The sequence below is a fragment of the Phragmites australis genome, chromosome 2 (assembly GCF_958298935.1).
Source record: "Phragmites australis chromosome 2, lpPhrAust1.1, whole genome shotgun sequence".
Taxonomy (NCBI): domain Eukaryota; kingdom Viridiplantae; phylum Streptophyta; class Magnoliopsida; order Poales; family Poaceae; genus Phragmites; species Phragmites australis.
Genome location: NC_084922.1, coordinates 37,771,901 through 37,795,408, shown reverse-complemented (window position 1 = coordinate 37,795,408; position 23,508 = coordinate 37,771,901). Strand labels below are relative to the sequence as shown.

At 49.5% G+C, this 23,508-nt stretch overlaps 1 protein-coding gene across 2 annotated transcripts; it reads right to left on the bottom strand.

The window, feature by feature from the left end:
• Positions 1-662: 662 nt before the first annotated feature.
• On the bottom strand, positions 663-4,314 carry LOC133908675 (uncharacterized). 2 transcript variants are annotated; one of them, XM_062350799.1, is made up of 9 exons: positions 4,179-4,254; positions 3,253-3,396; positions 3,045-3,176; positions 2,864-2,932; positions 2,629-2,766; positions 2,174-2,537; positions 1,907-2,097; positions 1,018-1,148; positions 663-934 (listed from the first exon to the last, which is right to left on the bottom strand). In XM_062350799.1, the coding sequence occupies exons 1-9, from the start codon at positions 4,179-4,181 to the stop codon at positions 751-753; spliced, it is 1,356 nt and encodes a 451-aa protein (XP_062206783.1). In that variant the 5' UTR covers positions 4,182-4,254; the 3' UTR covers positions 663-750. The 2 variants fall into 2 exon arrangements, with proteins under 2 accessions (XP_062206783.1, XP_062206784.1); XM_062350800.1 differs by lacking the exons at positions 663-934; positions 1,018-1,148 and adding an exon at positions 1,216-1,831 and having other exon boundaries at positions 4,179-4,314.
• Between the last annotated feature and the right edge of the window lie 19,194 nt (positions 4,315-23,508).

The following is a 23,508-nucleotide window of genomic DNA, read 5'->3' as shown; positions in this document are numbered from 1 at the left end:
CAATATCAGCTAGGAATAAACTTAATCGAGATATGTGTAAATGCCTTGGAAAGAGACTGACGATCGAAGCACTTGCAAGGAAGATATCTCTTGCATCGTCATCCGTTTTCGCTGCTGAACCTGAATCCCATCTCCGCGCTGCATTAGTCTCTGATCTGTGCTCATCTCTCTCTGCCGAATTCCTGTAGTGGCTCCTGTATCTATCGTAGTTGTGAACAGACTTGAACATACTTGGGAACTAATTTGGACAATGAAGAAGACTGTGTGTGCAGGGTGGTCACGCATATATACACCAGCGTAAACTGTGCATCAGTCGACTAGGACTTGCAGTCGACTGTAGACCTTACTACCTTAGTGCTTGTGTGTCTGCGATGGTGATGTACCAATGCGTACGTACCTCTGAATTCAATGGAACATATTAGAAGTTCATAGTTTGGCTCGGATGGTTTCGTTCCAGTAGCTCACATATCTAGCGTCCTGTGATACCACAAACAATATATTCACAAAACTAGTTCTATAGCTCCACAAGATTCAGAAGTTGGATGAACTAAGCATATAAGACTAGTAGAGTTTCTATAAATAAATGAACATAATTATAGCAAACAAATGAACAAGAGTCTTCCCATAGCACTCACAGAAGCCACACAACACAATATCAACCATATACGAAGCAAGTATACAGATAATTAATGAAACAGTTCATACAGCTTAATCGGCCAAGAGGGTAGCCATCAAACATAAGAATTTAAACTAAGAATCGGCCATGGCAAGTACATCATCTTTGATACTTTTAAGATCATTTAAGGGAGAAAATAACAGTTCCGCTGGCATCTTCTTTCTAAATGTCTCCATGTCCTCTTGCGAGAAGTCACATGTCAGTTTTGATCCATCCCAGAATTGCATATACTTTATTGTAAAAATTTCACAAGAGCACCTGCATTTACAATTTGAATCCATAAAATTTATATAAATGGTTGCACTTCTATGCCAACATCACAAATATCCGAAGGTATGTACGCATCAAGTTGGCGTGGAATATTTTTTACGACAACCACATCCCAATTTAGTATATCATAGTTACTCCACCTCGACTCCAACTTGGGAGGGGAAGAACGAACTGCTTGCAAAATCGAATGAATGCCGCTTCGCTGCAAGACAGTTTCAATGATTAGTAAAATTTATAGCGAGAAGCTTGGCATATTGAAAAAGAATAGCAACAAAGAGCCCTGCAACTTTGATTCCTAGCAACATATAGAAAATTTAATGGCCCAGTCGACAGGACTGTGTACATTTCCAAATAAAAGCAAAAACAAAATAAAAGACACAACAGTTCGATCGACATGCAACAATTTGATCAAAATAACCAGGACCAAATACAGTAACTTCTTTTCAGAAGTGGGAATTTGGAACTGACATCACAAAATCATGCACATACCAAATCTCTTGATTCTTCTGCATAATTTATGCGTCTATTGTAAGGATCAAGAATTTAAAATTCTTTCTTAGACGAACAGAGAACACAAAGCCACCAGTGAGTGTTGGTTGTGTTTATGGGAATGAAAACCTACAATAACATGTTTCACAGTTTTTAGAATCAAAATACACATAACAAATGGTAAACCATGATAGAGTATTACCATATCTGATCCAACAAAACTCTCGCAGAATGTACTAGTAAATCAACCACTTTTTTACAGAACAAACCAGTTTTTATCCAATCCTTTCCAATACATCTTAGCCAATCAGAATGGTAAGCTGAAACTGCATGCTTCAGTTTCTTAGGTTCTTTTTCCCAAATAGAGTTAAATATTCTTGCATATGAGGTTATTATCTGCATGGCAACCAAACAATATTAATTACTAACAACTGTAAGAACAATTAAGTTAAGTCAAAGAACATGACTTACTTCTGAATCCAGCCATTTATCTGTTCCATTCTCTCTAACAGGTCTAATTAGGCATCTCAATAGACTGCATCTTAGATCTGATATACCTATACGTACTAAAACTTTGTCGGCACTCTGGGCAAGTTCCTTCTGAACAAATTTAATGGCAGCCAGTTCCAAATTGCTTAAAGCCAGTCCTTCAGTTACCTCATCTGCATAATCGTTCAAGTTCAGCACTGAAAACTAATATGTATGTTAAAAAAAAATACTATTAACATCACGACGTACCAACATGATCGCCATCAGTTTTTGTTCCAAATATCATATTCCGCTTTATGCCTTCATACGGGGACTTGCAGACTTTGCTTGGTTGCATGTCTCTCCTAGTTTTCACCTTTTCAACAAGAGTAGGACTCGAAACTAAATCAATTTTCCTCTTTCTAAATATGTTCGATTGATCACAGTTACTAGTTCCCGAAGAATAAGTCCTTTTATGATCAATAGCCGGTTCCCTACAAGGTTTTCCAGGCTTCTCGTTGTTAACCCTACTATTTCCTCTCTCCCTTGTATCCTTATTCTTTTCACGATTTCTCCTGCCAATTTTCTCACATGTTGTTGGCCTATTACTCCCATCAAGTAGCTTTACAATCCTCTACAATTACCAAAGTAATGTTCTAAAGAAGTCTATATTGGTTGCAAATTTACTTGCAAACTTAAAAACACACAAATTGAGAGAGATTAACCTGCACAATTGCATGCAGCTCCAGTAAACATCTTGTCCTGTCCTCTATCACTTGAATTCTTCCATCAATACTTATGTACTTATGATGGGTATCTTGCTCTAATGCTGATAGCCCGCCTTTGATTGATTCTAGTGTGTCCTGAAATACATGGATACTTATATAATTATACATCTCAAGTATCATAATGGGTATATATTATTGTAAAGCGCTCATTTCAACATAATCAAATTGGCACCTCTCTGAGGCATCCATCACCCTTCTCATCATCATTCGAGCCATCCAGATTTTTTCCCTCCTTTTCACCCTACAATAAGAAACAGAAGTTACTACAGATGTGAATAAAAAATAAATTTCTCTAGCCTATAAGCTGAATGCAATTAGTGTCCAGCAATTCACAGCACTTAAATTTGTATTACATTGTCAGTGAAATCCACATTTTTGAAATAGTCATTGTTCATTCCCTCAGAAGATCCCTCACCAATCTCCTCCTCCAAATGATCAGAATCAGTACGCGCTTCAGAATCATTGAGTTCCAACCTAATAACTACCTGCAAAATCACAGTAATTAGTTTGCAGTACTATCATACTTCAACACAATAGGAAAATAACACAAGTTGCGATGACCTTTTCAGCACCAAATTTCTTTATCCCTTCAAGATGTGCCCTCTTCACAACCTTGTTTCCACCCCAATTTTTAATCAGAGGATGCTCATGGAGTGCATAATCAAAGCAATTGCCAGCCGCTTGAAAATGTTCAAAGAACCAAACCTGGCAACAGGGTAACAAAAAGGCTTTGATTTGAACCTATTGGATGTAACGACCAATAAATAGTTAAAATATTTCCAACAAAATACCACCTGCAGAAACGCCAAATTTCCAACAAGACCTGTTCTTTTGTTCTTCTTGAATAATGCCAAGTGATCAATCAAATACTCTAATGTGAATTGCGCCCAATTGTAGCCTTTGATTTTTGAAATATCTGCTACAAGATCTACATACCTGCTGCTCACATATTCCTTTGAACTAGGGGCCAAAACTGTTCCTATCGTATACAGCACAAACATTCTAGCAAAGTGGTCATCAGCTGTGCCGCTCCCTATTCGTTCTTCAAGTGTTTGAAAGTGATTATTGTATCATCTCTCCCTTTATACAAATTAAACCATCTAGGATCGGCTTTCTTTGTACTGATTTCAATCTTATCTCCTACGTCAACTAGACCTAAGATGCAATACACATCCCACGTAGAAATAGGAACCACATGGTCGTGTATTCTAAAGGTCCTATCTACTTCATTGTACTTTTCAGCAAGGTCCTCAAGGAGAATACGTTGAATAGGCATCGCAGGTATATTAAGCAAGCTTTCAAATCCTATTACTTTGACAACACCCTTCTATTCCTCATTTAACTTGCTGCATAGTGCAGCAAATTTCACAGGCATACACACGGTTGGGGCCTGGTTACAAACAGATTCAGAAAAGTAAGACATATCAAGTTAAAAAATTTCTCTCTCTATAAGACTTGCACATGACATAATTAACTCAACAACATACCATCTTTCAACAGCACAACCCCACAGTTCACCAATTCTTTCGATGTTTGAATAATCTGAAACAAAGATAACACTTTAAGGTTGTGTGCAGCTTGTGTACTTCAAGTTTATCAAACAATACTTGCAGTCGATCGGTAAAGCGCAAACACACTCTGTGTTAACAATCTAAACGTTGTCAAAATTTGTACCCCGCAAGTAAAACAAAATGCAACTAAACTAATGGAATCAGTAAACAGGTTGTGATTCAATCCAAATGCGTGATTTTTGTAATTTATGGTTTCATGGTGAACACAGATAACAAATGATGCGCACTAGCAGTTTGCTACACTCCAGTTACATAGATTAGGGAAGTTGGGACTGCAGGAAGGACAGGCTGAAATTTCAGTCCTTGGGATAGCTGCCAAAACAATTCAATTATCCAGATATGCCCATTGGTATGTACGCAAATCAAAGGAGTTGTATTCTGAAAGAATTAATATACAAGGGATCAAACATACGCAAACATCTGGGAAACATATGCATCTTCTATGCAGCGCACACAAAAAGCACTTCACATAACAGCTATCTTCATCTCACTCTTTCTTACCCTCTCAAAAGAAAAAAGAAAAAAAGCCAACCCACAAATAACAATGCTTGTACATTTTCATTTATATCAAACCACACAAATCAAGCAGCAGTACCGCAAATATGCATTCTACCATTGCCTACGGTACCAATCAGTCACGCCCCAACCAATTCTTGATCTTTCCATGCAAATTTACTGAATTTTGACCCGATTAGACCATTAGAGATCCCACCAGAAATGACAAGCCATGCATTACAGTCAGGGTTACAAAATAAACATGTCAAGAGTGTATATAGCAGCTGCTAACAACTGTGAACTCGGATATATTCCTAACTCATAAGCCCAGATGGATCATCAATTTCCATCTCTTGCTAAAGCTCCTTCCCAGAAGCAGTTAACCAAACCACAATGTAAAAGACATCTCTTGCTAAAGCTCCTTCCCAGAAGCAGTTAACCAAACCACAATGCAAAAGACATGGAAGGTAAAATCATATTGCACGGATCACAGCAGCAGGATGGATCCTGCTCTACACCCGAACCTAATTGTAATACAAATTCAGTGACTCGAAGCTAATGCCATCATAAACACAATACAGTCCATATATCCATCGTTCCCAAAATTTCAGTCAAAAGGGTTCGTCTTCATTCTTCTGCACAAGTTATACTTGTATTCTGCAAACGCCAACTCCAAAACACGACCAGAAAAAGCAACAACTTAACATAACCAGAGAGCCGTTGCGGGGCTAAGAAGCTGCAGAGAACCGCTGGATTGAATCAGGAAACGGGGGCAATGGGAGTACCTCAGATTCTTGGAAGGAGGCAAAACCAGAGGAGGGGGTCCTCAGACCTCAATCTGCACTAATTTAGGCCGCCGCCCTCCTTCTCCACCGCTGGCACTGCCCTGCCTCCCTTCGCGCATGGCGGATGCAGTGCCGCCGCCGCCCTCCTTCCCCAACACCAGGACCACCCTCCCTCCCTTCTCGCACGGCGGATGCAGTGCCGCCGCCGCCCTCCTTCCCCAACACCAGGACCACCCTCCCTCCCTTCGCGCACGGTGGATGCAGTGCCGCCACCCTCCTTCCCTTCGGATGATGCCGTGGTTTGCGGAACCGCACTGCAGCATATCTCCATCCGTGATTTGTGGTACAGGCACAAAAATATCGGAAGACGCTCGTGGAGATCGACAGGAAAAGGAATCGGGGAGAGAGCGCTCGTGGAGAAAATGAAGGCGACCAGCCTTTGGTAACCGGTAGTCGCCGGTAAATAGATTAATCCATTTTTTATTTACTTTCTTCCTTCTATTAATCAACGCTCCAGATTTTATTTTACCTCTTACCTCCTAAGAGGTTAAAGGGGTACCGTAAACCGCCCCTAATAATACGAGTGGAAGCTGATTAGGAGAATTCGTGAGATGCGCTAAGCCCAATAATTTTCAGGTGTCCTACATAGCGAGGCGAACGTGGGACCTCTTCATTCCTACATGTGCCAATAATCAGCTGGAATTTGAATCTGATGGCCAACAGCAAGAACATATTCTGGGATGTTTTGGGGTAAGGCCGGAGGTATCTGAGCACTCGGGGGTCGAAGAGGCGCATACATCTTCCAAACGTTGTCGCTTCCTGTGATTTTGTGAGATTTACTTGCCCACTAGCGAATTAGTTGATGGACTGATGGCTGGAGAAGCTAAGGACAAGAACCGGCATATCTCCTGCTTTAGATACTTCCATGGAAAATACCACCCTTTGGGGACATGATGAACTAGGGTCAGGAACCTGAATTAGACTCTAGTGGCAGTTATATGAGCCATTGGGGGCTAGTCTGTGCCGAAATTGGAGGGCGTTCCGGCGCATGATGTCGTGCTATCTAGAAGCCTATTCACGTTGATCTATTCGCGCAGCGCCGGAGCCACAACTTAGGGTACCAAGCACCACGCCAGAATGCCCATCCAATTGCCAATAAATGGCATCCCTGTTGCAGCTCATTATCGATCTATCCATCCTACTCTGCTCACACCATAAACACTAGCGACAGGGGCACGGGGATAGTAAGCAGCCACTCGAGGTCTTCGGGAAGGCATTGATTCAAATCCCGACTGCGATGACACGATTTAGCATTGGCGACAAACAGGCAAGGGGTATGGCCTGCTTTCGCGGAATTGATGGATTGATCACAAGGTTCAACACTTCCATTAGTAATTGGCAAAATGGCAAATCATAGCAAAAGCATGGATGAATAGAGCAACAACTCTGAAATGCTGCCTCTGCTAGCAGCTATTCGTAAAACGAAAGAACTGCCAGTGTGCTAGTGCTGGTTTTAGATCTGTTCAAAATGGTGATAGACCTTGAACATGTCTAATTCCTAAGGCTTCCAGTGTCCAGCAAATTTCTAGCGCGATGAGTTATGATAGTTTTTTTTCCATATTTAGAGAATGTTGTAAATTAATAAGTTCCATACAGTAATTGGATTTCAGAGCAGTCATTTACAATGCAGCCTACAAAAATCCAATAGAGAAGTTCCTAGCACACAAATAAGACGGTCTAACAAATCCTGGTCATAATCATATCTTCTAAAGCTTCTGAACTTCAGCAGCAACAATTATGTCTAATATGATGATATCTTATTATAATTTAAGAGCCATAATACGTCCACCTGTTAACTCTTCCCATTTTCCAAACTATTTTGCATATTTGTTAAATAATTAAATCCCTAAAAGAGCGAGCTGAATTGATATTATCTGCTTAAAAGTCTGACAGAGTTAACTGCAGTAAAACACATTCACATAATTTTAACTTTCAATAGATATATAAAAGTTAAAATGCTGCTCTGGATTGTACAGCCAGATCTCAGTTTCTTATTAACTACTATGCCTATGCCTTGTAAACCATGTTGTTATACTTTCTCTGAATGACAAGTAAAATTCTGAGAGACATTTCAAATTGTTTGAATTGAACAAAGAAAAATGTTTTGCTTATTGCTCATTCATTGGTAGCTCAAGGGACAGAGATTTTGTCATACCTTAGCAAATTCTTTATCTGCGTCACTATGATCGTTCTCTCTCCCAGCAACATCACCAACATAGAAAGATCTGAAAGATTATGGCAAATATCAGAAGGGGTGCTTGTGGATAACTTTGCATCAAATACAAAAAAGGAAGCTAGTAGTGTCTCTTGAGTTTCTTGTATCAACCAACTTAAGTGACCCAAAAGCTTAATCCACAAGGCCAAGGTGGGGAATGCTAGTCACATCTTTTAAAATAAAAAGAATGCTCACCATATTTAGACTTGATCAACCCTAAAACAGTAGCACATGGATGGAAAAAAATGGTTTCGAGCCTTTTTTTCCTGTGTGGGTTTAGCACTCAGACCTCCCGTCTCTAGTACAGATTTCCATAAGCTGACCATTTCGGACAAAAGGTTTAGGATATTCGGATAGGTGAGGTGGTAAAAAAATCCTCACATCTTACAACATCTGCATGTAAATCACAAGAACCTATTGAAATCCGAAGTGTTATTGGTGTACATATTAGCAAGTTGAGCTGAACTATTGTACAATCAACTAGAGAACTACAGGGGCATAGCTGCAAAGAAGCAATGGTCCTCAATACAAGCACTGTGAGATTGGTACTTGTTCTTTCAAGCTCAACACCTATTGCAACATCTGGAATGCCCAACAGAGGTTCATTTCCTCAGCATCTGACACTAGTTTATTTTGAGAATATATAGGACAAAAAATCTGAAGAAATTACTAAGGCTTGACATACAACACACATGCATCCCTACTTGCAAGCATATATGCAAACACATACTGCTCAAGATTTTTTTGTGTGTGTAAAAAGAGAAGCCATGTACATCTGTGTATGTGTACCCCACTGCAATCTCGCCAACATTTCAGCCCATACACCACGTGTAACTACCTCCATATTAGCAAAAGGAAATAGGGTAAGCTTGTGAGACAGACGAGTGGTCGCAGCCCATTGGATATGATGGCAATACTTAAAAGTGGTCCCAGAGAAATGCAGTTCTTTAGAATTATTGATTAAAAGTATGATTTTGTGACAGTTTTACCAAAGGTAATGTGGTTTTGTAAAACTAAATATTTGTCGAAGAATAGAGTGATTACTGATCCATGTCGATTTTGATTCCAGAATTGAAATGCTGAACCATCAACCACCACATTCCTGGATTTGGTTTGCGGTATGGATCATCTGGAGTACCTTTTCCTTTCCCCAAACCACAAGCAATGAAAACCTGCAGGTGCAAATCAAATTAACCCATCATAGAACTACCTGAAAAGGCAAACACGCTTCAGGTGATGAGTCCTATTTGAGCAAATTCAGACTGGGGACTGGGGACCCCAGACCAGAGGTTTTTTTCTTTTGGGTGGGGGTGGGGGTCCAACAAGATAAAAATAAAACTCCATGATCTAGGGTGATTTCTCGAACACCAGCTTGTTTTGGCCGTTGAATTGAAGCGCTTGGTTGGGTCAAAGGCGCTTGCATTCTTGTAAAGCTCCATGATCTGGGGTGATTTCTCGAACTCCAGCTTGGTGGCGGCCACCGCGGAGCTCAGAGCACTGAACGTCCTTGGTTCACGCCGGGAAACTTCAAGTGACCAGTGTTGTTGCATGCCGTGGACGCACATTTCAATGGCATCCACTAGGTCCATCTCCCTAGCAAGGCTCACGTAGCTATTTCGGAAGCGCATGATGTAGTCGTCAATAGCTTCATCACGTCACTGTTTGACTTGTGACAGCTCAACGATGGAGAAGTCTTTCTTTATGGCGACAAAATGCTTCCTGAAGACTTCCTTCATTTCAATCCAGCTCTTAATAGATCCAACCGGTAGGCGACTGTAGTAGTGGAAAGCTGGGCCGATCAAGGATCCAGCGAATTGCCGAAGTAGTAATGATGAGGTGTTAGCAGTGTCTCCACATGCTGCTTCAAAGTATGCGAGGTGCTCCCTTGCGTCACCGGTCCCATCAATTTGACGGAACTTGGGTGGATGCCATCCTGATGGGAAGGGCACTAGGTCGTGCTCACTCTCCGTTGACCGAGGGGCTTGATCACTAACCATTTTCCTCATCTTCCTATTCACCATGTCTTCGACTATGTCATGATAGTCCTTCAGCGTAGCAGGGGGTTGCGCCGAGTTGGCAGAGTTGGTGGGGATGTTTAGCAGTCGAGGACGAGCACTTGCTGCACCCTCCAATTCTTGGATCTGCGGATCCACAATAGGTGGAGGTGCACCTCCTGCTGGAGCATTTTGGGCTGAGGATGTGACCAGTTCAACCAACCTATCGAACTTTGCTGCTAATTCATTCATCATTTTCCTTTGCTCTTGTACTTGTTCTTCTAGGCTTGCTCGATGTGGCCCTCCGTGCGATGGTGGATCACCATGCTGAGCATCTTCAGGGAGTCCATCTACCGCCATGTGTGCCGGCGTGGCATTGAGGACATCTTGATAGTCTTTCCCTTCTGAGGGGATGGATGCGTTGAGCTCAAGGTAGTGAGGTGAATTGGGAAGGACCTCTAGTGATGCAGGCGATTCAGGGTCAATTAGGGCTCCATCCCGAAGGTCATCATGTTCTCTAGCTTCGTCACTCGGAGCTTTCTTCATTCTTTGAATAGTGATGGACTTGAGCCTTGTGTTAGCTCCAGGCCGATTTGCAACATGTTGTAGACCCCCTTGGTTTAGGGGTAGCCTGGAAGCGATGTCAACATAGCATCGCGGAGATGTGTCTGACGCGAGTGCTTGATCACCATCTGACAACGAGCCCTTCCCTACAGTGATAGGAAGGCAAGGTGCCGATAATCTTGCTTCCTCATGAGATGTAGATGTGCTTGACCTTGTTGGCTCCTCCACGCCTTTGTCTGCCCCTCGCTTCGCCGAAGGATTGTTAGAGGGCGTTGTTGAATGGGCACTTCCTCTTTTTCATTATCATCATCGGCTTGTGTCTTGCGCAGTCTTAGGGTTAGACGATTAAGGAGATAGATGTACCTTTCATCCCGTTCTAAGTCAGAGGAGATGCGGAACGTGATCCTATCATTTTTTTTGGTGGACTTCACCATCTGCTCAGATGCGGACTTGAGTGTGTTTCAACACCAAATCTTCAAGCTCTCGGTATAGCGCGTGACGGTTCCTCCGGCGCCTCTCCCGCTTGCGTTGGTTCTCTGTGGGTGCATGTTGGACTCCTGGTGGAATCGATGGTGTTGGTAGTAGTGCTGGCACATCCTGTCGTGCAGCCAAGACAGACGCATCAACCCCATGCCGCCTCTGTGCTTGGGCTTCTCGCCTTGGAGGAGGTGAGTCTCGAATGGGCCTTTGGACTTGTGTGGACTCACGAACCCGCCATGTATGAGTTGGTCGAGCAGATGCCGAATGGTCTTGACGTCTTGACCACTTATCCAACATGGAGGCAATGCGGCTTGCCTCCGCTGGACATCCCGAGAGGGTGGAGATCTGCGACGGGGTGCCAATGTTTGGCGCTCATGTTGAGGACGATGGCTTGGATGGTACTGCTCTGTCCTACTTCTTGCTCATGTAGATGAAGACTCTAGCATTTCTTGATCTCGAAGCCTCCTTCCAAGTTGGCTCACTTGGTCTTGGAGTCGACGAAGTTCTCGCCGCATGTCTTCACTTTGAGGTGCTGGTGCTTCAGGTTGCAAGACCGCAAACATGTTATTGGCGTGGGTAGGGGAACTGCTAGTTGCTGCCGTGGTGAGGCAAGACGCCCAATTGCTCGGGCGAATGAGAGCATTATTGCCATCATCGAAGGAGATGGTTGGTCTCGGCAGGTGGGATTGCTTGCTCGAGCGTTGCCTCTTCTAGTACTCCCTCATGATCGTGCGCCTTACAAGTTCCTTGATTTTGGTAGGTTCATGTGCCCATTCATCAGGGAACAATTCATACGGTGGCACCAGTTTGTTGGGGTAGGTGAACACCTTGTCTGCAAGGACCCTTGCATCAAGGGACCAATCCTCCTCTGGTACGGTGCTCTGGGCGATGGGAGAGCTGATCTGTTGATGGAGTCGTTGCACCTTGCAGTACTTTCTCCTATAGTTGCGGAGTGGATGAGGATTCGATGCATGATGAGCATTGATCATGTGCCGGCGTAGGTTGTCGGAGACAGCTTCCAAGGCTTCGAGTAGCTCTACTTCAATGTGCTGCACATTTGGTGTAGGCGCCTCAGGAACAGCAGTCGGGGTAGGGGAATAAAGAGTCACGACGCTTGCACTCCTGTTGACCGCCTTGATGCGTAGTTGTTGTGCACACCGAACGTCTCCCTTGATCTCAGCCACCACGGACTCCTTCAGTAGGGCACGGGCTTCAATCATCAAGTTGCAACGCTCACTCTTGGCCTTGGCAAAAGCTCTCTTCTGCGCCTTCTTGGACTGACTCGCCTGAAACTGGGCCGGATCCTGGGTCTGATGCATGTAGACCTTGGAGCCATGATGGAAAACTACCATAGGTGGGATTGATCCAAATTGAATCAAAAGCTGCGTCGAGGTGTTGGCGGTGAGCCCTCCTGCAAGAAGGGGACCTTTCATCAGGGCAGCTCCACGCCGAAGATCATCATGTAGCATGCTTGTGTAGGTTGGATGAACGGCGAAGACGAATCCGACGACCACTTTGCAGCAAAGATGAGAGGAGAACCAGGTCCCACTGGGTGTGCCAATTTGTTTGGATGCGAGAAATCCATCTGAATTTCTCGGCCCTGGGTGTAAGGGTGCGGGTGTACTAGTGTACCTAAGTACACAAAATAAGTAGACAAAAGACAAAAGGTAGGGAACACATTTCATTCATATTAGATAATACAAATATAGGTTCCCATATTTGTGCGTGTGCTCCATAGCCTGCTGACGGCAATCTAACTTGGGCAACGTGGTCCTCTAGTTCCTAGGGCCTCGAAAGACTCCTAGTTAATTACATCCGCGGTTCGAGCTCACAGAACACCTCTGATTAAGCTGCGTACGTGGTCGTCTTCTTCGGCCTTCGCTTTGCGTTCTCCATGCATGTGATGATGTGGTTAGTGTAGATGAGGGCGCCAGCGTCATCTATGGCCTCATAGGTCCATGAGCTGATGGTAGCGCAGCTAATGCGTTAGCTGCACCCGCCCTTAACGTTCGGCCTCGTCGATCGCAAACGACACGTAGTCATTGTAATAGATGGGAGAGCATGCATGGTGGTGCTCGGCTTGTTCTGATTCGATGACTTGGCAGCGTGGTCGAGGTGAGAAGCGGGAGAAAGGAAATGGTGGAGACGGACATCAGGAAGTGGACGCGTGTAAACCGGAGAACTCCATCCGCGGTGCCTTCAGACCCAAGTGGGGTACACGCTGAATTTCGTGGTTTCAGCACCATCGTCGTCGACTCGTAGATAATATCGACGGCCTTGGTGACATCTTTGGCGGCCTCGGCGCCGATCTCGGCGATCTCCTGGAGACGATCTTGGTGACGTCGGCTATTTCGCCGAGTGGCACCATCTTGTACTTGGCGATGAATGCGGCAGATTGGACTGCGAGTGTCGACGTCTCGTATGACGAATAGGTCGTAGTAGTGAAGGGCTTCACCATGGGCAGCACGAGGAAGAACTCCAGTAGCACCTCTAGGAACGATTACAGTGGCCCGAGCCGCGAGTACAACGATGACCTTCACTAGGAGGGCGGCCAACTGAACGTTGGCGCGGCTCAGGCTCTCGTCGGCATCCTCCATGGTGGGCTTGGCATTCTCGGCTACGGCGTCCATGGTGGCGAAGGGTAGGCTGTGGCTCCATGCATGCGATCTGAGCGAGAAAGAGAATAGAAAACATCAAAATGCATTCTTACCCATGGCCGACGTGACCTCCATCTCCCTCCTGGCTTGTGCTTTTCTTCACGTTGTGCTAGTAGATGGTTTCTCTGCTTTTCGGTCCTTGGCAAATTGACCTCCAAGCCCCGGCAGACAGTCCACACGCCTGTGTAGTTGTTGGTCGGCCATCGGGGACGTCGGCTAGTCGGAGATCAACGGGCCCCCGACGGCGTGTGACGTGGTTGCGGCAAGATGATTGTGTGCGTGTAGATGTGACTGGTGACGGGTGTTTGATCGTCGATCTGTTTCTCTCCTGGCCGTGTGTATATATGTGTTGTCGATGCCCCCTCCTCTTTCCTCTGCAGGTCCTTTTATAGTCGGCAGCTAGGGCAGCCAGTGGAGAGAAGGCATCACGAGGGAGCGCCGCCACTATTCTGTTCAGCATGCGCGTGATTCTTTGAGGTGGTTGAGTTGCTCCGTTAGATGGCGTGCGAGCGAGCCAATCGGATTGATGAGTCGAGAGATCCGAACGGCGTGGCCAGTCGATAAGCTCGGTGGCTTCTCGATGCTCATCTGGTATTAGACGCATACGTAGACGTCGTATGACTGGTTGGTAAAGAATGGCTGCCTTTCAACCCTTGCCGAGCTGTACGTATGTGGATACGTATTTTGGAGAGTTCCTATGAGTGCATGTACATGCATGCACTCTAGCTCTATTTAGCATGTGTACGTGCATGTCCCATGCATGAAGCTTCTTTACTTCTTTTCTTCTCCTTGCTTCCTGAGTAGCACGTATGAGCTCTTATCAATATGCATGAACAAAATATTGTCGAACACCTTTCAACCCTTGCCGAGCTGTAGGTATGTGGATACGTATTTTGGAGAGTTCCCAGTGAGTGCATATACATGCATGCACTACAGCTCTATTTAGCATGTGTACGTGCATGTCCCATGCATGAAGCTTCTTTGCTTCTTTTCTTCTCCTTGCTTCCTGAGTAGCACGAATGAGCTCCTATCAACATATATGATTATACTTTCATCCAGAGCTCCGTATCGACGAGTTGATAGGTTCATCGATCCTGTATTGTACGTACATGCAATCATGCGCGGGCTAACTCACGGGTCAAGAACAGGTGCTGTCCAATGACTCCCGCCGTGCTGTACGTCTTCATGTAAGTATTTTGGAGAGAGAGAAAAAGAACGTGGTTTGTGAATGCATGCACTCTTTATCATGCCTGTACTTGAATGCCCATGCAGGTGCTTGCTTTCTTTCTTTCTTTTTCCTTGCTTCTTGGATAGCACACATGTGAGTATGCATATCATCTTTAACACATACATTGATGATAGAATATATCCAAAGGTTATGAACAAAATATCATCAAACAGGAACATTGTCCAATTGATGATGAATTCGATAAAACAATTAGGGAATTAGGGAGAAGGACCATGTTAGTCCTGAGGACAATTGTTGTATTGTTTCCGAGAGCACATTTATTTAATTTTTATTCATGCTATCTAGTACTTGGAATATACATGATGGTGGATACTGATGGTCCTGTTTACATGTTGTTTCATTGACATGTTTTTAGCCTTATTCTTCTACCGTATAACTACCGAGACCATTTGATGCTAGTTTGTATCTATACACACAAACAACACTGCATATACCTCGACTCAATGTACTACGACACAGAGGTATTTTGATCTGACAGACTTACTGACAAGGGTGTTGGAGAAGTACGCTTCGATGAGTGGGCTTGTACGAAGAGATAAACCCTCGGCGACCCACAACATAAGTTTTCGGTAATAATTTCTCTGTCGCAAATGAATTTACCATTATAATATGTATTCCATAGAATTAAATTTATAGTGCACAATTTTTTGCAGTGTCACATGCAGCCACAGGGCATCAACCTCTGCGGGTACTATGTTGCCTAGTATATGATGTAAATTATTGGCTTTAGTCCATCAGTATATCCATCAGTTAGTGTAATTATAGTATATTAAAATACATTTTTCATCATTGTGTCTAACTATTTTAATTTTTTTCTACAGACATATAAATTTCTTACAAACAGTCTCGAGAAGGTGGATCTTATGTATATTAAAAAAAACGGCTCATCATTTCATAAATGCGGAGATCTTAAAGGAGAGCAGCGGATTTCATGATCGTGAGAAATTTATGAGCCAAGGTTTGTAATCTCAATAGAAACGGGTCAGTTCAATATATTAAAAATGCTTGCATCTTGCAGTTTATTGATGTATTATAAGTTAAATATCAAATGAACTCATTACTTCCTTTTACTTCAATGTGTTAAAGCTAATTTATTGGTTTATATATTGTCAGACACGGGGTTGATTCAAGAATGAAGAATGAAGATTGCTTTGCAAATGTTGTGAGGCTATATAATATTGATATTTTACTTCTGTTTATATGTATGACTTTGTGACATGATATATGTGTGACTTTATGATATTAAATGAATATGTTCAATCTACTATGTATATGATCTACTGTGTGTATGGAGTTTGTCGAGGGTTAATCACTAACAATAATTTCGTGGTATGCTGTATAGTGGGTGCATGAATGGTGTTTCAGGAACTGTATGTGTGTAGATGGTGAACTTGGGGATACATAGAGTTATACAAGTTTGGGCCTTTCGGAGGATAATACTGTCGGAGGGTGAACTCCTATCGCAGGGATCCCGAGAGACCCCTTTTTAGAGATTCGGCCGGGGGGATGATCCTGAACGAGCTTGTTTTGGGAAATAAGCGGGAAACGGAAATAAATGCAGTGGCTGGTGGGAGATGATCGTTTTAGTGCGAGAAAGATGGGTGCACCGGGGTTTAGACAGGTTCGGGCCGCACGGGGGCGTAACACCCTACTCCTGTGTGAGTGCTATATCTATCCTTGAAGGGAATTCTTCAAGGATGTATCTGGTTACAAGAGAGAGCCACTTACTGAGAGCTTGAGGCTCTCGTGTTCTAGCTTGGCTTGAGCTGGTTCGAGCGTCTGCGTCCTCTTTCTTTTTTTCTTACGGTCTGTCTTTTTACGTGTTCTCCATTCTTTCCTTTTATAGGCGCGCCGACCTCGACATATCCTGAATGGGAAAGAGGGGGTGCGAGTGCCAAGGTGCCACGGAGAAAGGCATCATCATTCCGTCTTGGCGAAGTGACAGGGGCGGTGGAAAAATGCGGCGCGCATCCGACCACCCGCCACTGTGGATGCCCTCGGGCGCCATTAAGGGGGCCCACCGGGCAGCCTCAGAGGTGCCCGGTGCGCCCACCCTGTCTTGTTCTTCTGCCAGGGCGGGGGTGGCAGGTGGAGCGCTTCGATTCTGGCAACGTTATCCCGAGGCACCCGGATGAAACGGGACGGGACCCGTGCATTTAATGGACCCACGCCCCCCTGCCAGTGCATGGCAGGGTCTGACACTGGAGCGTGGGCAGCTGAGAATGTCAGGATGTCAGACCGCGCGTGCCTATTAAATGCGGCATTGGGCCCTTGACTGGCTGACACCCCGACGATGGGACCCTTCGGGTCGTCGGACGATCTTGCGCGAACCTTCGGGGAACCGAGTCCTCGGGGGCTGCCACGTGCAGCCCCGAGCACTCTCTCCCGAGCACTTCGGTGGGACCTTCGGGGAACCGAGTCCTCGGGGGCTGCCACATGCAGCCCCGAGCACTCTCTCCCGAGCACTTCGGTGGGACCTTCGGGGAACCGAGTCCTCGGGGGCTGCCACGTGCAGCCCCGAGCACTCTCTCCCGAGTACTTGGGTGAGACCTTCGGGGAACCGAGTCCTCGGGGGCTGTCACGTGCAGCCCCGAGCACTCTCTCCCGAGCACTTCGGTGGGACCTTCGGGGAACCGAGTCCTTGGGGGCTGCCACGTGCAGCCCCGAGCACTCTCTCCCGAGCACTTCGGTGTTTGGATCATCGGGGGACTACAGTACTCGAGGATAAGTGAGAAACCTTCCGAGCACTTCTTTCTCGGTACTTGGACTCTGTGGATCATCGGGGAACTGGGGTGCTCGGGAACCTAGAGGCTACGGCCCCGAGCACCTTCCCCCGGGACTTAGTTTTTTCTTATCCTGCAGGGTGGACCTCGCGGGATGGTGACATGTGGCGGATGGCCGCCCCGGTCTCGGGATTCAGGGACCCCTGGTTTCTAATACACCGACAGTAGCCCCCGGGTCCATTGGTAGGCGACGGGACGGAGACTGCGAATGGGCCCTTCGTCGCGGCTGAGGCCGAGGCTGGCGCAGACGCCATGTGGCAAGCTTTCGAGAGGTGGCGCTTGCGGACCCAGACCTCAAGTATGCCCCAACGGGAAAATGAGTGGACGCGTGTCCACACAACTTCGAAGGGTATGATGACCATACGGGCGGCACGCGCGGTCGCCGCGCAGATCGAGGAAAATGCGCCTGGCAGCCGCTGACATCGCGCGATCGGCGGGAGATTCGCCTGGCAGTTGCGTCGATCGAGGCGATGCTTCGCCGAGCGAACCGTTTGGGCGGCAGTTTTTGAACTTTGAGATATAAAAGGGGGAATGGATCGGTCCGTTCCCCTCTTTACGCTCTCTCGCACTTGTGCTCTTGCCTTCTTTGTGCTCCGAAGCCCTTAGGAAATTCTCAGGTGACCGGAGCATTCTTCCTTCTCTCTCTCTCCACCACCAAAACACCTTCCATCTTTGCCGAGATGACGAGGGTTGGAGGAGGACGCCGGGACAAGGCTTCGGATAGCATCTTGCCGGAGTCTCGTCTGAGGAACGAGGAGGCGGCGGACAAAATCAAGAAACTGCTGGTGCCGGAGGGGCAAGAAGGTGCTGTGGTGGTGAGGCCGGCGAGCCTGACGCCGGCGACGACCGTCCCTGGGCGGACTGTCCTCTTCACCTCCTTTGTGGCGGCAGGGTTGGTGCCGCCGTTCTCCGCCTTCTTCCTGCAAGTGCTGGAGACGTACGGCATTCAGCTGGTGCACCTAAGCCCCAACTCTGTGGTGGTTTTGGCGACTTTCGCGCATCTCTGCGAAATGTTTGTGGGGGTGATGCCGTCGGCGACGCTGCTTCGTCATTTCTTTGTCCTTCGACCGGTGGGGAAGAAGAGGGGGCACTCCACGGCGGATGTCGCGGGGTGCTGCAACCTTCGGCTCCGGGACGGCCTGGGGGATCGTTACATTCCCCAGGTGCTGCGCAGCAAGTGGGAGGAGTGGCGACGGGACTGGTTCTTCGTCGACGTCGACCCCCATGAGCGCCTCGAGCTGCCGGAGGCGGCGGCGGAGCCTCGTCGATCGACGTGGGAGGCGCCGCCGCCGGAAGACGCGAGGCTGAAGCCGGTGCTGGAGCGCATCCTGGAATTGCGCGAGTCCGGGCTGACCTCCGTCATGGTGGTCGTGGACTTCCTGCGCCGTCGGCTGGCGCCCTTGCGAGAGCGGGCCCGGCCGAGCTGGTTCTATACCGGGCCGGAGGACTTCACCAGGACCCAGATCAGCGCGAGCTGGGATCTGGGGCAGGCAGAACTGCGGGGGATGACAAGGGTGATCACCGGAACGGAGGACATGGGCCGGACGGAGCTCCCGTGGCCGGAGATGGCGCTCTGCGCCAACCCCAACCGGGTGGCCATTATGGCGGGGCTGCCGGAGTTCGACGCCCAGGGGCCTATGGACCGGCCAAGAAGCGGGAGTCCCGAGGCCTCCGAACTCCCCGGGCTAGAGGAGCTACTTGGCGAGGAGACTACTGCTAGCTCGGCGCGGGCTGGCGATGGGGCCGCCGCAAGCAGCAGCCGCCGTGCCGGAGAGGAGGGCGCCACTGAAGTCGTCGAGGAGGTGGCGCCGGGAGATCGGGGAAAGCGTCCCCGGGCCCTGATCCTGGTGCCAGACTCTCCGCCGTCGCCAACGGCAGCGGCGGCATTTCCGGTGCTGGAGCCGCGCCTGGTGCGGATGGAGCCTGCACCGGCGCCCGCGACCCGCATGGCGGAAACCGAGACTCGTGCGGCGGCACCCGAGGCCCGCACGACGGCGCCCGAGGCCCGCGCAGCGGTTCAGCCGAGCCCCCAGCGGAAGAGGCGGCGGGAGGAGTCCGGACCGACGGCACCGGACCCGGACATCAGGCTCCCAGCGGCCAAATGGCGGTATCGGTGAGTCTCCTTTCTTGCTTTTCCATGGGCATTTCTGGCCCGAACTAAGCTTCGGCATTTTTCATCTATCTCCCGTAGGGCGGCCGCAGGTGCTACTGCGACGGAGAAAGAGCGGGCGCCGAGACCAGAAACGAGCCCGCCTGCAGCTCCGACGGAGGCGGGCACCGGAACGGCGGAGGCACCAATCGTCGTGGCGGCCAGCGGGAGAGAGACGGAGGCGGCGGCCGAGAGGAGGACGGAGCAAACGTCCGGATCCTTGGCGCCGGCGGAACCTACCCCGGGAGTGGAGAGCCCGGGGCGGATGATGGTGGAGGCGGACGCTTTGCCGGGGCCGGCGGACAGGGCGGCCGATGCGGGAATGCGGCCGCCGTCCGAGTCTTCGGCGCCGGCGGAGCCTACCCCGGGCAGGCAGAGCCCGGGGCGGATGGCAGCGCAGGGCCCTGCAGAGAGCTCGGCCCCCCTAGAGGCACTCTGCGGAGAAGCCTGGGCCCCACCGGCGCCCGGCCAGCCTGCCGACCCTTTCCTGGCCGCCATTGAAGGCGTCAAAGTAGCGGTCGGGCGGCTGGGCGCAGCGGTGGATGCCAAGGAGGGGGAGCTTGAAGCTGAGCGCGCCCGCCTGGCGTTGGAGAAGGCGCAGCTGGCGGGCGCCCAGGAGGAGGCCCGTGCGGCGGCTGCGCGGGAGCAGAAACTCCTAGAAGATATCCGCGCGGAAGTCGCGCGGGAACAGGAAGTTTTGAAGACCGCGCGGGCAGAAGTCGCGCGGGAACAGGAAGTTTTGAAGACCGCGCGGGCAGAAGTCGCGCGGGAGCGAGAAGATGCCGCCCGCCTGGCTGAGGCGTCGAGGCAGCAAGCTGCCGAGGCCCTTATCAGGATGGGGCAGGCGCAGGAGAGGGAGGTAGCAATCGCAGCCCGGAAGCAGGCTGCGGAGGAGCGGCAAGCCGAGCTGACCCGCCGGGAGGGCGCGGCCGAGAAGACGTGCGCCGACCTCCAGCGCAGGGAAGACGACCTTCGGAAGATCAGGGAAGAGATCCACCGTTGGGAGGAGGATGTTTCCTTGCGGGAGGTGAACAACGAACTATTAGCGTCGGAGCTCGATGTTCGGGAGGATTCGGTGACTCAGCAGGAGGACGTGCTGGCCCGGCGGGAGGGCGAGCTGAGTCGCCGAGAAGGCGAACTGAGTCGCCGAGAGGGCGAGGCTGACACGGCGGCGGCGGCCATGGCGACCAGGGCGGAGCAAAACGCGAAGCATGAGGCGGAACTGGCCGCCCGCGAACGCGCCTTATCCGAGATGGTGGCCAAGATGAAGCAGGCTGCCGCCCCCGCAGCAGTTGGCGGTTCTTCCGGTCCGGTCGGGAACCAGGGACTCGAGGCGCAGCTGCGGGCCGCCAAGGAGAAGCTCGAGACCGCCTTTGTCTCGCGGGTCAACCTCGAGCATATGCTGGAAGACATACTCCGGCGGATGCGGCGGGCCGTAGAGAAGGGTGGTCTCGGACGACTCGTTGAAGGCGAGAAGGGCGACGGCCCCGCACGACAAGTGTTGGGGTTGCAGCAGGTCTGCGAGCGCCTCGAGGCCCTGCCTTGGGCAGTCCAGGAACTCACCGCCCGGGAGGGACGTGGCTTGGCACATGCAGTGGCCGAGCATGTTCTGGCCTGCTACCGAAGCAGGGACCCAAACTTCCCGCTGGAGCCAGCGCGGGAGGGAGTGGTCGAGGCTGAGGGAGAGGCCGCCCGGGTAGCGGTCCGGAGTACCGCCGCCGTGGTGGCGGCCAGCTTCAGGCGAGAGGTGCCGCCGCCGCCAGCCCCCGGGGATGACTCAGAGGATTCAGCCGACGCCTCTGCTGCCGACTAGATCTTTTGTAGTCTTTTTTTCTTTTGTTGTCTTGATGAATGTAGATGTAGGAGTGAAACCTTAGAAAAAGCCTTGTATATATCCTGTGAATATTAATGGCAACTTTTCCTTGGGCCCGCAACTCCAGTTTCTTTGAGTGTTTGATGTTCCTTCTGGTGTTTTGTCCGGAAGTCCCGGGGAGTACTCAGTCGGGCCGTTCCCGACCTTCCCGTCCCCGAGAATGAAGTTGTCCAGATCGCTGCTGCTGGCGTAGTCGGCCTTCGAGCTCTCGCGAGTCCGCATTTGCCTAAGTTAAGAAACAAAGACATAGACTTCCTTGCCCGGGAGATAGATCGATCCCGCTCGGAACACGCCATACCTAGTGAACACTTTTTCACTTTGCGACCACTCAGTTAGTAGAAGGGAGACGCGTGCGGGCGAGAATGTGACCAAGAGTCCTCGTGGTCCGGTGGTGCCCGGGCTTTAAAACGGGCCGGACCGAGCACTGACAGCCCGCCCCCGAGGCCTGAGCTCCGGACTACTCGAGCAGCTCGAGTGATAGGATTACCCAGGGTACCCGAGGACTCGGTAGTGCTCGGGGTCCTTAAAAGTGGACCGAACACCACGACCACCACGAAGGGCTTCGGTCAGACATTACCGCACGCGCGCTACTCCTTTCTACAAACCGCTCTGTCGTTCTGGAAAAAAGTAGACATGTGGTAGGGTTTTTGAGTGCGAGGAGACCACCTCGCCGAACAGATTAAAGCGCGAGAGCCCCCGAGAGTGACTCGAGGACATAAATTTACTTAAAGCAGACTTGTCTGAATATAACCACTCACCGGACAGCTGTCGGCCTTCCGGCCAACCGATCCAGGAGGGGTGTGCTTCCGAGCTCGGGTGCCCGGGGACTTGATTCTTTCAACGGAGCGCTCGAGTGTCCAGAGGCATACGAGGCTCCTAGGGTCGGGTGATCTCGACCACCCATGCATAAGTGGTAGGATCACCCGAGGACCCTTGGGGCCGACCAGAGACCGGGGCATCGAAGCCCTCGCGGCCGAACTGCTCGCGATTGCCAGCCTGTGACTTAAGAGAGAATATAGAATTTCTTTGTCTGGTGCGCTCTGTTAGTGCGGTACTTGCTATAGACTGCTCTCGTTTTCGACCCGAGACCTCTCGAACACCCAAACAGACGGACAAGAGTGGGCAGAGGCATAACCCAGAGATCCTATGGTTCGATGGCGCCAGGGTATGACAGACCAGACCGAGCACCAACAGCCCGCTCCGGGGGCCTGGGCTCCGGACTACTCGAGCAGCTCGAGCGATGGGATTACCCAGAGCACCCCGAAACTCGGTAGTGCCCGGGAGCCTGCCACGACACTGAACACCACAGCCTACCATGCCAGACGTAAGTCAGCGGCGACTGCTCGCATGCATACCGATTGGGATTCTTTTATCAGCGGGGAAAATGAGAGAGCGAACTTTTTCTCGCACAACCGAGCACCTCACCAAACAGATTAAACATACGGAATCCAGAAAAAATATTTTGACATAGTGATTGCTTATCAAAATACTGAATGTGCAATATTTACAAGGTTGGGCGACAGCGACTTACCCAAGGGGCGAAGCCCTCGGACTGCTTGGGCGGGGAGAAGCCCCCGGCCTCGCTGACCTGAGCCGCGAGCACGACCATCTACGGGTAGAAGCGTCGGAGATGCTCGATGTTCCACGGATTCGGGAGTGGCTGTCCTTCCTCCGTCGCCAACCTGAAAGAACCTGCCCGGGGGACCGCGATCACGGTGAAAGGACCTTCCCACACAGGGGATAGCTTATTCATTCCTTCGCGCGACTGGACGCGTCGGAGAACTAGGTCCCCCACCTCGAGAGACTGGGCCCGGACATGGCGCAGATGATACCGCCGTAGACTCTGCTGATACCGAGCCGCCCGGACAGCGGCACGCCGCCGGCGCTCTTCCAGGTAGTCCACGTCATCGCGTCTTTGCCGCTCCTGCTCACCCTCAGAGTA

Coding starts and splice junctions, on each gene's coding strand:
- LOC133908675 (XM_062350799.1), bottom strand. Junction 2,933..3,044: donor ATGTGGATTTCACTGACAAT/GTAATACAAATT, acceptor TTCTTATTGTAG/GGTGAAAAGGAGGGAAAAAA. Junction 935..1,017: donor ATTCCACGCCAACTTGATGC/GTACATACCTTC, acceptor TTGTAAATGCAG/GTGCTCTTGTGAAATTTTTA.